The 17336-nt window shown below is 38.0% G+C and overlaps 1 protein-coding gene across 1 annotated transcript in view; it reads right to left on the minus strand.

The window, feature by feature from the left end:
* Positions 1-17336, minus strand: part of ARSB (arylsulfatase B) — a 150980-nt gene that overhangs the window by 121599 nt on the left and 12045 nt on the right. The window contains exons 2-3 of the mRNA XM_011377272.2: positions 9536-9722; positions 5782-5972 (exon numbers count right to left, since the gene is read on the minus strand). Coding sequence (XP_011375574.1) covers positions 5782-5972; positions 9536-9722 — 378 coding nt within the window. The remainder of the gene's footprint in view (positions 1-5781; positions 5973-9535; positions 9723-17336) is intronic.

Consider the following 17336-nt stretch of genomic DNA (forward strand, 5'->3'; position numbering starts at 1 on the left):
AATCCCACTATCAAAGTGTGGGTATGTATCATTAGATGCTTTAACTTTTTGCTTTAGCTGAAAAATAACTTCACACCTTTTAGGAGAAGGTTAGGGATTTGGGGTATGTTTATGAGAATCCAAGAATACCATGCCTTATCAGTCTTTGATCTAAGACCAAACATAAGACCAATTTAATTTCTGGAAACTAAGAAGTCTGATACTACTGATTCTATTTAACATCTTACATCAATTTACAGTACTTAATATTAGTGGCATTTCAGGTCAACCTCTCCTTTTTAATGAGCCTCTCTTCATTGTACTCCTACGGAATTTTGTAATGAGTTGAAAACTCTCAAAAAGATAACTGGTTCAACCCAAAACTAAATACATAATTCTCTTAAAGTACTTGAGGCATTTAAATCTCATAAGTGAATGGAAAAAGTTAGAAAGCTGACTGAGGGTAGGGGACTCCTATTTCATTCTTCATTGTTGATATGTTTTAAATTGTATATCATATATCCCTATGACAGAGTAAGGAGTATACATATACAGAGCCCAAGTAGATGCCCAAATATTACTTATAGTTCAGATCTCTGGCACTTAGAAACACCTTTCCCCAAAACCAAAACATTAAAAATAGCTGTTAAATATCAGTCATCATTTTAAAACCTATTTAACTAAGGAAGTAAGCGCTGGAACAAAAACCATGATAATGTAGAACCTGTGCTTCATTTGTAACATTATTTCCATGGGAAAACATTACCAATTCCGACTCCAAAAGTCAGTACGAAAAGCTTTACCACTACGTTAGCTCTGCCTCTGCTCCCCGTCGACACACACTTCCTTCTCTAGCCACACAAGTCACACTGAAACTTGTGTTCCTCCAGACTCTGGTAGAGGGAATACTAGTAGATGCTCTGCTGGGAGGCAAGGAAGGGACGTGGGCTTGACTGAGGGTTAGAGGACCTGTTCATGCTGACTGTTGGCAGGAGGCCTCATTTTTCGACCGTGCAGACCTCTCGATAGGATTGCTTGAGTGCAACGTGGTGGCTGTCTTCTCTCAGGGCCAGTGATCCCAGAAAGAGCAAGGCAGAAGCCATAATATCTGATAAGACCCAGTCTAGGACCGATACGCGATCACCTCTGCAGTAGCCTAATGATCACACAGGAAAGCCATGATTAAAAACTATGTAAAGAATGAATACCAAAAAGCAAGCATCACTGGGGGGGCACTGTAGAGGCTGACTATCACTCCATCCGGTAACAAATAGCTGGAGTAGGAGAAACAAAGATCCCACTCCCAAAGCTCTCCAGTTTTCTAGGATCTCCTCACTGTTCCATCTGAGCGGCTTCACTTATTTAAGTTAGCAGCCTGATCCTTGTAAACATGAGATTGTGACCCTGGTCTGGATTTTCTACAGTGGGCAGAGGTGGAGGAACGAGAAAGGAACCTCACTGCTTATGAAGACGTGCTCATCGGTTGTAATCAGCAATGTGGCACCCCACATGGTGAAGGAGAGAAAGGGGAAGCAGGGCAGGTTATTCTCAGCCAGCAAGTGATTCCTAAAGGCAACAGCCAGGGAGGGTCGAGGGGGAGAGTTGTTATAATCATGTCAAGAAAAACGATGATTCTGGGACCATCATTAGAGGACCTTATACATATTCGGCATAGAAATCACTCTACTCACTTTGTTAAATATAGCCAAAAATTACCTGAAAAGCTTTCCGATAATTATCCCTTAGTGGCTAAAGGCATGACCAACTACAGCAATTTCCCATTTTCCTAGTGGTCAGGCTTCTGTTCAAATAGAAAGGGCATAACTGAGAAGAGGAAGTGAAAACAATCTCTGAGGGATGAGGCTCAGCCTGTCCTGTGACTGCTGACCAGATCCTAATAACTTAAAAGTATAGCTAAAGGTATTCCTTGAACAAAACGACTTATCTTTCTTCCTGTTTCATCAGCAGTAACCTAGGGCCATTTAATGTACAGGCAAATAGCCTTACACACATAGATATGGCCCTGGGTCTCCAAGAGGAGGCAGAATGGTATATAGCGCAGCCCATTTAATGAGGTGAGGACCAAGCCAACACATTTTAGAGTATTTTTATCCAATATTGTAAAAATAATTTCGACACTCATAAATAAGGTGAACTTTGTTCATGAAAACAACTCATTCCCTAACAGTGCTAGATATGAAGCATTGCTATACTATTTTTAAATTGAAAAAAAAAATTAATAGATTACTGTTCTGAGTACTACATGGTGGCCCACTGGAAAGAAAAATTAACTAGAGCTCTAAGGTTCTCCAACCACAATCAGGACTCCAGCTACAGTCACTTGCCCTAAGGCTCTCCCAGTAAACAGCTGTAGCCAATTTCCCCACACCTGCTGGCCAGGGCCTCAGCTCACTGTTAGCCTAAATCAACAGGCCAGCATCCTGGGGATGGGCTCATTATTACTATGCTGTCTACTGACTTGAGTTCCAATACAATCACGCATTGGCCTTTGCAAACTTTCAGGCCTATTCTAGCCTTACTGAAATCCTGATTCAAACACTGGAGTCCTGGACTCGAGTTGATCCTCATTGATCTCTGGGTTTATGCTGGATCCTGATCTCTTTCTTGTTCTTTCTTAGATCCAAATCCCTGCTCTGACCAACCCAGGTACAGCTACCACCCTCACACCAACTTTAACTGTACCTTTCGGGTTTCTTAGGACTAGAAAATGGAATCCTAGATGTGAATCATGACCAAATGTATAAGTATTACATAAAAGTATAACATTATCACCTAAAGTTATTAGCATATTAATAAGATGCTAAGAGTTTATTTCCTTTTCTTATTATGTCTACTATTATACTCTAAATATTCTCACCAAGCTAAGAAACCTAATTTCAGTGAGGAATAAAGTCTTATTTCTTATTTCTTTAGTACATTTTCCTAATTCAAAAAATAAATTTAAAAGATCATATATTTTTAAATTGTTATTCTATCTTTGACTTCCAAATTAAGATATTCTTTTCCAAACTGTGTCAGGGAAAAATATGAATCTATCATAAGAAACTTGCATTTACTTTAAGAAGCTTCTACTAATTAAATATGTGAGGAAACATTTATTTTTAATGATATTCATAAAATATCTTTTGGTTAAAATAACTCCCCTTGGCACCTCGCAGTGCTGAGGGGGGTTATTTTAACCAAAAGATATTTTATGAATATGTTATGTTCACATTGTAGTTTTAGTACTAAGGAAATTATTCTATAGAAAAAGAGGACATTCCTTCCCAACACATGTGCGGTGGTTATTAGCAGCATCTCCCTGAGTTAAGGACCAACAGTATTTCTGTTGCAAAGTAACTCCATATGCTTTCCCATATCTCAAGTGTTCTTTAAAATAGGCACATTTTTAACTGAGCCTGTGGATTTGTGTTTATTTCTTTAATGACTTCCATCTTAGAAGTTGCCTATGTTACAGTCTATATACAGCACTTGAGAAATTAGCACAGAATAAGATTCGACATTGGCATAAAGTAGTAAGTGCAGCTCCTGGAATAGGGGTGAAAAATCATTTTACTGAAAACCGAACAGGTAAACATCTGCATTTGCTATTTTATATGAACTTTCTAGGGCTACCACTTGGCTACTATTTCATTCACTTCTGTCTATGCTTGAACCTTTACTTTGAGGTTGGGAATGCTGGATACTGCTTTAGAGTATTTCAGACGCTGTAGGAAAATGACCACCCTCTCATCTGGCAATGTCCATAAGGTTCTCTCTGAGCAGCACCATATTAATAACACTAGTTTGGATGGCTTGTGAGCTCTTGAGACTCACAATTTTTCTCAGTTCCTGTGCTTTCCGCACTATACCAGTTAAGGCAGCCCACCCACGAAGAACTATTTCACCCCAGCTGCTCCCTTTTATCCATTTAATGTTATGGGCACTGTGAGAGAATACTCTATTGTTCCTTAATGGGAACTAATTTTTATTGTAGGCATAGTTACATGATTAAATTGTGAACCTGTAAAAGGCAGTTGGCTTTCACTTGCCCCTCTGTGTTTGAGGGGGGTCAATAGTGGCTGCACATCGGAATCACTGGTGGGAGGAGGGAGTGGAGGGGTGACAGGGTCCCACTCCAGACCAATAAATCACAACATCTGAAACTGGTATTTCTCACGAGCTTTCCAGATAATCATGTCAGGACTGGAACCATCGAGCTGAATCATACATACACTGGGCCTCATAATCTCTGGCCTTGGATATTAACTGTGAACAGGGAGGGCACTGAGCTCTGGAGTTAAACAGCATGGGTTTAAAATCGTATTCTAACTCTCAACAGCTCTGTGACTTTGAACAAGTTACTTAACTTCTCTAAGCCAGTTTGTTTATCTGTAAAATGGTGCCTACCTATTCATAAAATGCCAAGCATACAGAAGAAAACGGAGAACGTAAGTCTATTTTATAGCAGTTATCTTTCCAACTATCTGAATATTAGTATAGCTCTAGATTTAAAATCTACATGTGTCTACATATTTCAGAGAACGTTCCAATTCCTTCTATATTCCACAGTGAGCATGGCCACTCCAAGACGTCAGCATGTAAAAGTGGCAAGAAGCTGAAAGTGGAGCAAAGACTCCTAGTACTGAGTTAGAGGCGGCAAAGACAGAGCCACAAAGAAACCGTCAAAAAGACAGTCAGCGGCCAAGTACCAAGTCTAACAGGTACATAAACTGAAATCCAAATTGTGATTTGCACTGAGGACTCTCAGTAATTGTCAAAGAGGCGAAGTGCAAGAAATGGGAAGAACCTGGTAACACTGCACATTCTGTAATGTGCTATGTCAGGATGGACTAATTTTGTGGATGTGCTAATGCAGTTCTTAATGAAGCCATATTTTGACCCAATATCTGACAATACAAATATTTGATCCAATTTTAAAGGCATTTATAAACTAAATTCAGAGGATTTAGTTTAAGCTTTAGCTAACTCTAGGTTAACAAAAAAATGTTGAAGGCTATTCAAACCCTTTTCTATTTTTACATCTAGATAATTCAAAAGATGTCAGCATATGACATACACAATGGCTTCAGGAAGATAAATGTAAAAAACATGCTCATCAATATGCCACATTTATGGATTAGAAAACTCAATATTCTTATGACATCCATTCTCCCCAAGTTGGTCTATAGATTCAATAAAATCGAAATATAAGCAGGCACTTTATTTTTTGGTAGAAACTGACCAGCTGATTCTAGAATTAACATGGGGAAAAATATCTACACTAGCTAAAATGACCTTGAGGGGCAAAATACAAAGTTAGAGGACTTGCTCTGAACCAAAAATTGGTTGATCTCTTAACAGAAAGTTTGCCATAACAAATCTCATTTTGTACATAAGCCTATCATTTAAAAAAAAAAAAGTCAATTTACTAATTACTTACAGCACATGCATATAATACACCAAAATAATAAAACTATATTTCTTCTAAACACTATAGACTCAGTGTTTCTCAAGTGTGATCTAGGGACCACTTGCATCAGAGTCAGCCTTGAGGAATTTCTTTAAAATGCTGACATATGGATTTCTCACAGACCTAAGAAATCAGACTCTTAAGAGGTAGGCTCCAGGAATTTCTATTTTTAACAAGCTTCCTAGGCTCATATTAATGTACTCTAAAACTTGAAAACTACTCCCCTAAAATTTAGATTTTCCCCTAAACAATGGTGGCCTTTTCCTGTAGTCGTCTGAAGAGATGGTATCTTAACATAATCTAAGTATCGATAAAGAGGCAAGACTTACCTTCTCGGGTGGATGGTTAGTTATGAGGGCTGTAGCTCTTTGGGTAAATATGTTTGTTGAATACATATTTTCATATCCTGTCGCAACTTCTTCACCATCTCGAAAATCAAGAGCACATCGTGTGACATTCAGAGCGTTGATTAACGTACAGCGCTCATGGGAATAGTAATCTTCACTACCTAGAAGATAGCCTACAGCAAGAATGGGAGATGAAAGTAGTCAGCGGAGCATAAAACTTGTTAAACAAACTAATGTTTCAGTATTTAATTGCCTAAGGCAATTGATTACTCATGACAAGGCTAGTCAAGTGACAAGGCTAATCAGAGGGCCATTTCTTAACATCTCTATATTTGTCAGCAGAAAGCATTAAAATGTTACTGTAAAAAAATTCAATTCCACGCCTCAATCTAGTCTAGAAGACAAGCTCTGTGATGTAACACTCAACTTGGATGATTCCAAGTAAATACATTTTTAAAAATCTGGGTTCAAATTCAGGTAAGTAATAACATCTTAATCTTTTAAAGCTATCTAATGGCTAAAATAGCAAAAAGTTAATGTGATTTGTTACAAGTTTTTATTTTGAAATGATCACATAAATGAATGCAGGAATCAACGTTGCTATTGACCTTAGGAGACTGGCTTCAAGATTATTTATAGATGCTGCTCTAGGAGGAATCATCTTTAGTCAGATGCTGACACCTGCTGGTGGAAGGCACAAACCTTTCCAAACAGAGGATTTCTAGATTTAACAGAGCCAAAAAATCAAATTAACATGAGGTACTGAGATTAGATTTTTCTACCCATGGTGATCTCAATTTTAGTACCCCAAATTTAAATGGCATTAACTGTTCCAAAATTTGGACCTAAACATGGAAGGAAATGGGTTTTCTCAACAAACAGTTGCTTCTGCAAATGTTCCATAGTTTCCTAAAATATTAAAATAAGTTGTGTTGCATATTGTATGATTCAATTTACACGAATAACCAGAATGGATAAATCTATAGAGACAAAAAGAAGGTTAGTGGTCGCCCAGAGCTGGCGGGGTTGGGGGAAAGTAGGGAGTGAGCACTAATGGGAATGGGGTTTCTTTTGGGGGGTGGTGGTGATGAAAATGTTCTACAATTGGATTGTGAGGACAGTGGTACAATCCTGTGAATTTATTAAAAATCATTGCATTTTATCCCTCTAATTGGGTGAATTGTATGGTATGTGAATTACCCCTTGATAAAGCTATTAAAAAAAGAAATAAGTTGTATGGGACTCTGAGCTATCTCCTGACAAATATTGCTTATTATCCTTAAAATGAGGATAATAAAATTGGCCTGGCCCTTTCCCCAGTCCTGAATGGTCCCTATAATTAAAAATGATTTCAGCCCTTATATGAGTGATTAGAGGGGACAAGACATGGGGGTTCTATTTGGGGTTCTTAATAATCACTGGGTGTTAAACTTGAGGAAATCACTTCAGATTCGTTATCTGTAAATGTAAACTGTTTTTATCATTTGGGAGAATCTATGCATAGGATATACTTGACTAAAAGATGTATAAACTATAAATACTAAAAAGATATTAAAATAGGAAGATTCCAGAAACAGAACTATTTATTCACATACTTCACCAAACTGAAACCAAATATCCATGTGACAATCACATAGTAGTTTTCTCATAGCAGTGATCACAAATTTGAACTTACATGCTGAGCCTAAAGAGGCTGGCAACCTATGCCTTTTGAGAAAAAGTGAGATGAAACTTTCTGAACAACTAAATCTCTGCATTATTGAACAGATATAATTCACATACAAGTCACCCATTTGAAGTGTACAATTCAGTGGTTTGTACTGTATTCAGAGAGTTGTGTGTCCAGCCCCACACCATCTGACTGCTCTTCAACAGAGCATCAAATTTCGAAGAGTGATGACAGCTACATGGTCATTATGCCCTCCTTCCTTGTCTGCAAGTCTCCATTCCAAATAAACATGGGCTGTCTTGTCTGTTTATTTAAGGCTTCCTAATTCTCATGAAAAATATATCATTTCTATCTTTGGTCCAATCGAATTTTTAAATATATAACTTGGCTTAAAAATTTTTTTTAAATGTCCACAGTTTTTCCTCTTGCCAGAGTATAGGTGTCAATCCATATTTTAGCAAAGATCTGACTGAAAAATTTCAAAGGATGTACAGGCTGTTTTTTCCTCTAGAACTTCCAAAATGACAATGAGGTCTTACATCCAAATCCAATTGTTAACAAATATTTAAGGATACTCAGGATATACCCAGGTTCAAAAGAAAATGTCATGATTGATTAGTGATATCTGCTACAGAACTCGGATGGGAGCAAGGCACACAAGGTCTCATGTCTGATGTCCTTGAATCTCAACTTTAACCCTGGATCCAACAAGTACTACAGAGATATGTGTTTCAACTCAATTGTTTGGGTTCCATATAATCATTTTTCCTGAAACGTACTTTGGTGCTCTGGCCCTAGCTTAAATAAAAGGGAATGCCTCAAAAAACATCTATAAGAAAACCACCACTTTATTACTAAAATGTTTTTGAGGATGCTGTCCACCTTACCTTTTCCCAAAGGAGAAATTTCTCTCAAGTCTAAGAACCAGAAAATGCTTTCCTCTTCCTGAACATCTGGTTTCTATTTATCTTATAAATAATGTGACTATTATAGACTTCTCCCCCTTTTTTTTGTTTTGGACATAAGAAATCTCAAATCTCAGAGTTAAATGTAAAGTCCACCTATATAGCCATGCAGTTTTTTTTGTAATTTGGTGCCACGCAATTAACTATTCCATCTTTTTCTACTCACCCTAGTTTTTATTCTATTATTAAACTTTTTATGTTGAATATGTGTTTCTTTTTGGATATGGCCAAGTTGAAAATAAATGAAGAGACAAAAAGGAGGTAGGTAGGTAGTGAAATAGCTAGACAGAAAGCTCAATATGAAAAGAACTTGACAGAAAGATACATAGCCACTGTCAAAATAAATAGGTTGTTAATTAAGATGGCTCATAACAGGTTTAAAGAAAGCACATTTTAAAACAAACTTTAGGTTTCACTTTCATTTTTATAGGGCTGTCAAGTCCATAAATTACTTGTAATTTCTTATTACCCTTTCTATTACCATTTGCATTTACTATTCTATTACCATTTTATTTTTTTGATCTATCTTCCCCAATCTAGTGATCTGAAAAACAGATCTCAGAGAAGGGAGAAGGTTGCCAATGGAAAAGAGTCTTCTCCACCATCTTCTCACACACACGTGCACATACACACACGTGCGCATGCATACACACGCACACACCCCCAAAAAACAAAAACAAAAAACCTTTGAACACAGTCTATGGAGAGAAAAAAATATTCTGAACCTTTGTGAAAGAAATATTGGGTATTGAGTTTTGCCTGGGATTTAAAAATAATCATTCTGTATCCCCTTTTGTAATAAGGTTCTCTAAAAGTACCATGGTCTCAGATGTAGAGGTAGCACGTTTTCCGAATGCCCCAGTGTGTCACTTAGCACCTGGCAAAGGTAACTGCCTCCCTGTGGGCTCACGTCCCCCAAGAGCTGAACACAGAGCCGTGTTTATAAAGGTGGTGTTGGACAGAGTGGCTTCACAGCGGTGCTGACTGATTCACTGTGTTCAAGTTTCCCGTGAAAGTATTACATTTGATTACACTTGGTTGTGTTTTATGAGATGGCTGCAGTCAGTCTGAGTTGTTAAAGAAACATGTGCATTTCCATTACCAAAGTAGGTATCAAATCCTCGGCGGGTAGGAAGGCATTCTTTCCGGTACATTCCCAGGTGCCATTTTCCGACCATATGTGTAGTGTAGCCTGCTTCTTTCAGAAGCTGGGGCAGGAGTTTTTCATCCAGAGGAACGCAGCTGGGCTGACAGGGCCAGATTATTTGGTGCTGTAAACCCGTGTGGATCTTAAAGAGATGAACATAAAGTTATGAATTAATCATGTTAAAACATCTGAACTAGCAGATAAAGTGGCTGCCTAATTTATTGGACATATCTGTAGTACAGGAATGTTTAACTCTATTCCTGTACTGACTTAAGGCTATTTCTGAAAGGCACTTTACTTACTTATTCAAATAAGTTGATAGATATAAATGAGATTTGAAAAAAAATGAATAAAAGTACTCTAACAAATGTTAGATATTATCAGTAAATATTTATCAAGGCACTATGTTAAGAACCATGAACTTAAGTTTTCACTTCCTACTTCACAAAGAGTAGCCATCATAAGAAGTGTGGATCTATTAATGAAAAAGTCTTACAATTTCTGTACATATAAGTAGTGTTTGATTTGAAGGAGCTTCTATAATCTTTCAAGATTTGGTGATGTTTTTAAGGGTTATTCAACAGTATAATGAAAGTGATTATTTGCATTTCTTATTCCACTTTATATAAACTATAATTGTACAAGACAGTGACCAAGTTTTCCTTAAAAAAGAAAGCAGCCATCTGACCCACAGGTTGGGAGTTGCTCACACGAGTTTGCCCAGAGTGCAAGGACCACACAACTAGCTTTTAAGAAATGACCACTTGTTGAGTCTTAGTATAATATTAAAATAAAATAGCCACAATTATACAACTTTTGCCCAAATAATATATGGCAACAGATCGAATACAGAAGCAGATGTTAAAAATCTAGCTATCTTCTATTAACAGAAGACATAAACAAAAATATAAAAATTTGTCACTCTTCTCATGTAGTTCTCTTGTTTTAGAAAATAAAGTTATCTTTCATAAGTTATTTATGTTAACATGTAATGGGATTATTATTGCTGTTTTAAAATGAATAAAAATATTTTAAAATTTCTATTTTAATTTCTGATACGGTAAATTTTGAAAGATATAACTCTCATAAACATAAGCTCTTTGAGGTCCTCAATAAGTTTTAAGCATGTACAGAGGTCCTAAGACCAAAAAGTCTGAGAATGGATGTTACGATGTCTGATAGTGATCATTGCTAAGAGGATAATAAAGTGGGAGAGAGGGAGGGACAGAGATGATTCTTCAAATGGGGTGGCAAAAGAAAGCTTCTCTGAGGAGGATATATTTGAGCAGTAATCTGAAGAGAGCATTGCAAAAAATCTGGGGCGAGAGCCACATCGGCATCAGGAATAAAAAATGCAAAGGCCCTGAGATCTGAACTTGTTAGGTAAGTTTGAAGGCCAGAGTACAGGCCAGTGTGGCCTATCACATCTCCTGTGCTGGTGATGGCTGCCACTGTACCCCCTGCAGGGGCATAAGTTTAGGGTAAAGGGGGAATGGTCCCTAGGGGCTTCCCTCCTTGCCTGTACAACCCCTCCATTCCCCAAAAGTTTACACCTCCTCCCCCTGTACTGGCTTAGTCAGGGAGATGCTCTTCTTTGTATGAAGCAGCGCTGGGGTCTCACATTCAACTCTGCACTGGACACTCGCCTTCCCTAGCACTGGGTGCTCCTTATTCCCCTAGAATAAACAGGGCTCTGAGGACACCGAAGGTTGACAGTGCCAGTTCTTGACCCAAGTCCTAACTCCCTGGTGCCTCCATCAGCTGTCAGGTGGGTAGCAAACAATTACTAATAAATGGTAAAAAATGTGTTTGCGAATGATTTACTTGCTTTTATTAAAGCAGAATAGCATAAACCCAGAGAATTAAAACTCATCCTGGCTCTATCACCAAGCAAATAATAAAAACTCAACAATTGCCATAGTAATAACTGTAAGCATTGTTACCAATAAGATATCATACCCTCTCACCTACATCTGAACATGTTTTCTTGAGGAGTTGGGGTGACATTAGAAGAACATGCACCCAAGCCTGGGACAGCCCGCAGGAGTGTGAAGTGTTATATATGAACATCATATAACCTGTATACTGGAACCACAGATCTCTCGTGCTGGCACTGCTAAATACTGACATTACTGATTTTCTCAGATTCAAATACTGACTACTCATTCAGGAAAGACTCGTGATTTTTTTCTTGTTTTAAATACGTGGCAATAAATAAATATAACGTAGAACCAACACTGCCCCGCCCCCCAAAAAATCTTTCAAACTCACAATCTTTCTTTTCCTAATTTATTTTAAGCTACTTAGTATTAAATAGTTTTCGCATGAGTTTTGACATGGTCATGCATTTCATTTTTTGTGTGTGTCTTTCACTTTTGGAATAGCACCTGCTATTGCTTAACTTTGTGATACCTTCCCAAGATCCTCTTAAAAGAACCTGTGGGATATTTTAAGTGTTAAATTAAAGTGGGTTTATTTTGAAGGTGAGGGATATGTTTGCTATCTTGGTTGTGGTAATGGCATCATGGGTATGTACATATCAAAACTTTTACTGTACACTTTAATTATGTGTAGTTTATTGTATGTCAATCATACCTGAATAAAGCTGTTTAAAAATAAAAGTGAGTTTAAGTTTTCTTTTGAGATTTTTGTATGCCTCTTCTAGAAATAATTGGACACTTACTTTGGGATATACCTTCCATTTGACCTCCAAATCCATACTCAGCCTTCTGTCTTGCTTTCCACCTGGGATGCTTACCTATGGGGACCAAATCAAAAGATTCCCTTGCCTCCTGGCTTCTGACTGGGAAGCCCTGACAGAATGGAGAGAGGGAAGAGATGAGTGGCATTGGGCTACCAGGCTGTCTCTGTTGCAGGCCAGTCTAAAAGCAGCCTTCTCTAGAGACTCTCTCCTCCTAGGTTCTGGTCAGTCTCCTTTCCTTTCCTTCCTTCTGGTCTAGGGGCAGTAACAGCTCCACTGGGTTATACACTATCCTTTATGTTCCCTCACATATTCACATCTTTTAAAATAGTTCCTCTGTAAATAAACCCTTCTGAAATTATTTTAATTTGAATGTGATAGCTGGGATCATGAATGATAAAGATGTTACAACAGCCAGGTTGGAAAAAGGAAACATATCTCTCAACACACATACATACACGCACACTTCACATCCTCCAGATCATAAAAGGATTCTGTCTATGGTTAACATTAGAAGTTTATCAATAGAAAATTAATCCTGGGTTCAAAAACTTCAAATATATACTAATTGGCAACAGAGCAGGATAAGATAATATTTTTTTCAATTCAAAAGACCCAGTGGAGATAAATGCTATGTGCAAATTTCCTAAATAGAAAGCTCATCTATCACGTGCAGAAAATTAACTCTGACAGCTATAAAGCACTGCCAAGGGATGCTGTGCAATTCGGTTTTCCTAAGCCATGGGCACCAAGCCAGGTGGTCAGCTGAAGCCTGCTTCTATTATCTTCAATCATATGGAGCAGGGAATTTGTTCTTTTCAGTTCCTGAGGATTTATTTGACAGAGTATTTTTATGGCATTGCTAGGGAGTGGAAACCAAATTCTGGATGACAGCCAAAAACATGTTTTTGGTCTGTTCAAACACTATTTGAAGTAAGGAAGCTGCACTGTGTAGAGAAGCAGTAAACAGGCAAATGCTGAGCTGGTTCCAACCCAGCACATTAGCACAGAATTGCAGAGCTACATCATGTTTCATGGGGCAGGATGATAACAGGGCACTAACAGAATCAAAAGAAAAAATAAGCATCCCCTTGTAAATGCTACAGCATCTAAAACAATTCCATTTTAACACCCATCTTCAATGAGAGTATGTGTGAATACAGAGAGTCCTATAGATAATATACGAAAGTCCAAAGGGGCGACTCTCTCTCTAGCAATGGGTAGCTGTCTCTTCTTCATTAAACCAATTCCTCTCTCAAAAACCAAATCCTCATCAAGGATTCCCACTGCAAAGGCAAAGGGTCTGCAAATTCTGTGAAGGACCTGGCTTGTTTCTGGGGTTTTTTCTGTAAGATAACTGATGAGAAGTCCTTGTTTACATGTCTGTTGCATGTAAAAACATATTTGATCTTGCGAGTTATTCTGTCCTCTGTAGACCTAGAAGATACTAGAAGTGTATGTAGCATCACGAGCTTAAAGGAGAGAAAAACCAATCTCCTGAACAGGGAGGAGAGGGGAGAAGGGTTGTTCCCACATCGGAACCTCTTACAGTTCCTCTTGCAGAGGTCCCGGCAGTCTACTGATTAATTATCTACTTGGAAGCTCAGAGCACAATATTTCAGCTACAATTACAATAAACTCTCCCAGGCACTAAGTGAACCATTGCTACAAACATTGCAATGAATGCTATTTCTCTTATCTCAATAGTGTTGAGATAACATCCAGTTCAACAGACGAAGGTTCTGTCCTGTCAGTCTAACCTGTGGAAGATGAACTCATACCCTCATTGCACTCGCCTGCTACACTACTTGAAAACTAAGAAAAACGGGCAGCTCTACCCCTCCATTTTACACACCAGAGAGCCTAGAGGGAAGCTTCTGAGCGGAACACAATCAAAGAACATGCTGGGAGACAGCCAGGAGTTCAGAATATCCAGCTTGTGCCTTGGCCAGTACACTATAGGTTATAACCACAGTCAAGTACCACTCATGCCACCTTAGGGTTTATTCCTGGAGATGCCCCACAAAACAAATGGATAGTGGAGAATCTGCTCCCTCCCCCCACCCCAAGCCTTCTAAAAAGCAGTCAGCTGCCCATGCTGCTGAAGCCAAGAGCTACAGAACACACTTTGTATGTGCTAGGGGCCTGGCTTTGCCATCTGGCCTGGTCCTTCAGAACTCAGGCTGCAGAACTGGCTGGTGTCACTGACAGTTTTAAGGGTCTATTTATTTTGGTGTTGATTAGCAAAGTGTAAATCTCTGACTAAACCTACAAAAGGATATTGTTTGTAAAAAGAATAAACAAGGCAAAAAAATTCTTTCAGTGCCTTCCTCTATTTAAATCATAAATCCAACCTAAAGCCCATAATGAAAAAGGAGGAAAAAGAACTTTTAGTAAAGTGATATAATTAAGGAAACAAAAACAAAGAGAGTTACCAAACAGCAACAGCTTATGCTCAAAGGGATTCTTGAAATAACAAACCTCAAAAATCAATCAACAAAAAACTCTCATATGTCAATGGATCATATTCTATTCAGCCCCAAACTTATTTTCTCATTTCCTTATTCCCAATTACTTGGAAAGTAAAATATGTAAAATAAGGAGTTGTTTCTTAAAATATCTTCGATACCCGCAGAATAAGGTCTCCAGATGCCCCCTGCTTTCTGATAAAATGCTTCTTGGCTCTGGCTAGGCTCAGGAAGCACACCTGGCTTCAGGGAAAACAAAAGACCCATCAGAGCAATTCATCCCCCTGGTTCCCTGCTTTGGAACTCTGATGTGTTTCAGTAGGTGGCCATCTTGCTTGTAACTATGGAGCTAATGCATCTTTTTTTCCTCACCTAACTAGTGCTTTCTAACAAGTGCTTTCTCTTAGGCAGCACCTATGGCCTCGAGACTATATCTTCCTCTTGTTTCTCACTCCTTGGATACCTTTGCCAGGGGGTCCCATGAACACTCCCAATTTGTGGCATATAGCTTTCCTCAAGCTCCCAGCCCCACGTCTAATCTTAGAGTTCAGAGAATCCCCTAAGAGGCAAGCATGTAGTAATAAGGAATGGGCAAGCAGGGCCCTGAGGACAAGAAGCAGGGAGGTGAGGGCATCCTCAGGCAGTACTCTTCCTTTCCATGCCACAGTATGCAATGCTCTATTTTGCTTGCAGCCATGGGTCTCACGTTTTCACATTCTTAAAGCAAACTTGAAGCAAAAGTCAAAAATTACCCACAATATTGCTACATAGATTCCATCTTGTATTTCCCGGCCAAAGTTCTGCTTCAGGAGTAAGTGAAAAGCTATGAAAGTGTCTTGTCCATTCATCAATGTAATTAAGAGAAATGTGGCTTGGGTCCCTTAAGAATGAAACCTTGGAGTCATCTTTCATTGCTTCTATTTCTGCCAAGGTTCAGAGAGTTCTGGTGTAGTGGTCTCCTCGGTCTCCAAGGTAAGAATGTTCCCAGGTGAGGAGGACCAGTTATTTTACTTTTTTTCCAAAAGGAAGTGTTTCCATTAAAACCTACCACTTTTGTTACCCTTTAATCTTTTTAATTTCTTTAAAAGGAAGCACAGGCATCAGAAATGATGTGTCAACCTTAAGAGTTAAGATAGCGAGCTCCATCAGGAAATGCTCCAGGGTTAAAGTGCATCCATTCATTCGTTGCTTTGACACTGGAAATTTAGTGTTTTCAAGTCTTCTACTTGAACTAAAAACAGTATACAAATTCTATTAGAAAAGCTGAAGGATTTTTATTATTTATCTTATCACTTTTATAAACATCATTTATCTTATCACTTTTATAAACATCTTTATTATGTGTACTATTGTTTTATTGAAATATATTTGACATATTTGTCATATAACATTGTGTACATTTAAGATGTACCACATGTTAATTTGATACATTTAAACATTGTGATATGATTGCCATTGTAGCGATAATTAACAATTCTACTGCATTATGAAATTATCCTTTCTTTTTAGTGATTAGAATCATTAAGTTCTAGTCTCTTAGCAAGTTTGATGATTATAATACAATATCGTTGTCTAGATTCACTGTACTGTGCATTAGATCTCTAGGTCTTATTTACTACTCGTTGCAAGTTTATATCCTTAAACAACATCCGTCCTATCACCCCTGAAGGATTTTTAAATTAATATTTTTAATCGTGACATTTAACACAAGGGGAAAATGAATATAAAATCTATTTCATTATATACATAACAGGCTTCTAAAGGATATTTAAAACTAATAAACAGGAGCTACCTATCGGAAGGAGGGCCAGGAGACAGGATGAAAAGATCTTTTTTTGAAACATGTATCTCTTTTTAAATCTTTCATATTTGAAACTTTCAAATTTATTTCCTAAAGACAATTTAAAAAAAAAAGGAAATATAAAGTTTAATTCTAACTGGAATTACATGTACACAAAAAAATGCCACGTGGCACTTTATTGTGGTTCTTAAAATCTATTTATTTAGAACACTGTTAGATTAGAAACATTCTTTAGTATATATTAGCCTTCGATGTAACATTAATAGGAAAACAGAAACAAGTGAAGTTGAGTAGTTTATCATGAGTTCAGCAGTTAGGTACAGGGAGACCCTGCCTTCCTCTCTGTACTCAGCACGCTTTCCATATCCTCTTTCATTCAGTTCCAGCCACAATGGGCCCTTTCTCCATTCTTAGAACAGCGCATTCTAGGCTCAGAGTCTTTACTTTGGTTGTCCCTTCCACTGTGTTAAACTCTCTTTCCCAGCATCTTTGTATGGCTGACTCCTCTTCATGCAGGCTTCCGCTCAGGCCTTCTTGTAGATACCTTCCTGAGTCACTATCATTTGACCTACTTCATTTTCTTCCTCACATTTATTTATGGCCACACCATTTAAATTCACCTTTCCTACTCGTTTGTTTATGTGTCATTTCACTCCCCACCTTGATCACTCCTTCCCATAGCCTCACACCCCCACCAGTCTAAAAGCACCAGGAGATCCCCAGAGTATATAGCACAATGTCTGGCATAAATAGTTGCTCAATAAATACTTGTTGAATAAAAGAATT

Source organism: Pteropus vampyrus, unplaced genomic scaffold, assembly GCF_000151845.1.
Source record: "Pteropus vampyrus isolate Shadow unplaced genomic scaffold, Pvam_2.0 Scaffold11, whole genome shotgun sequence".
Lineage (NCBI taxonomy): Eukaryota > Metazoa > Chordata > Mammalia > Chiroptera > Pteropodidae > Pteropus > Pteropus vampyrus.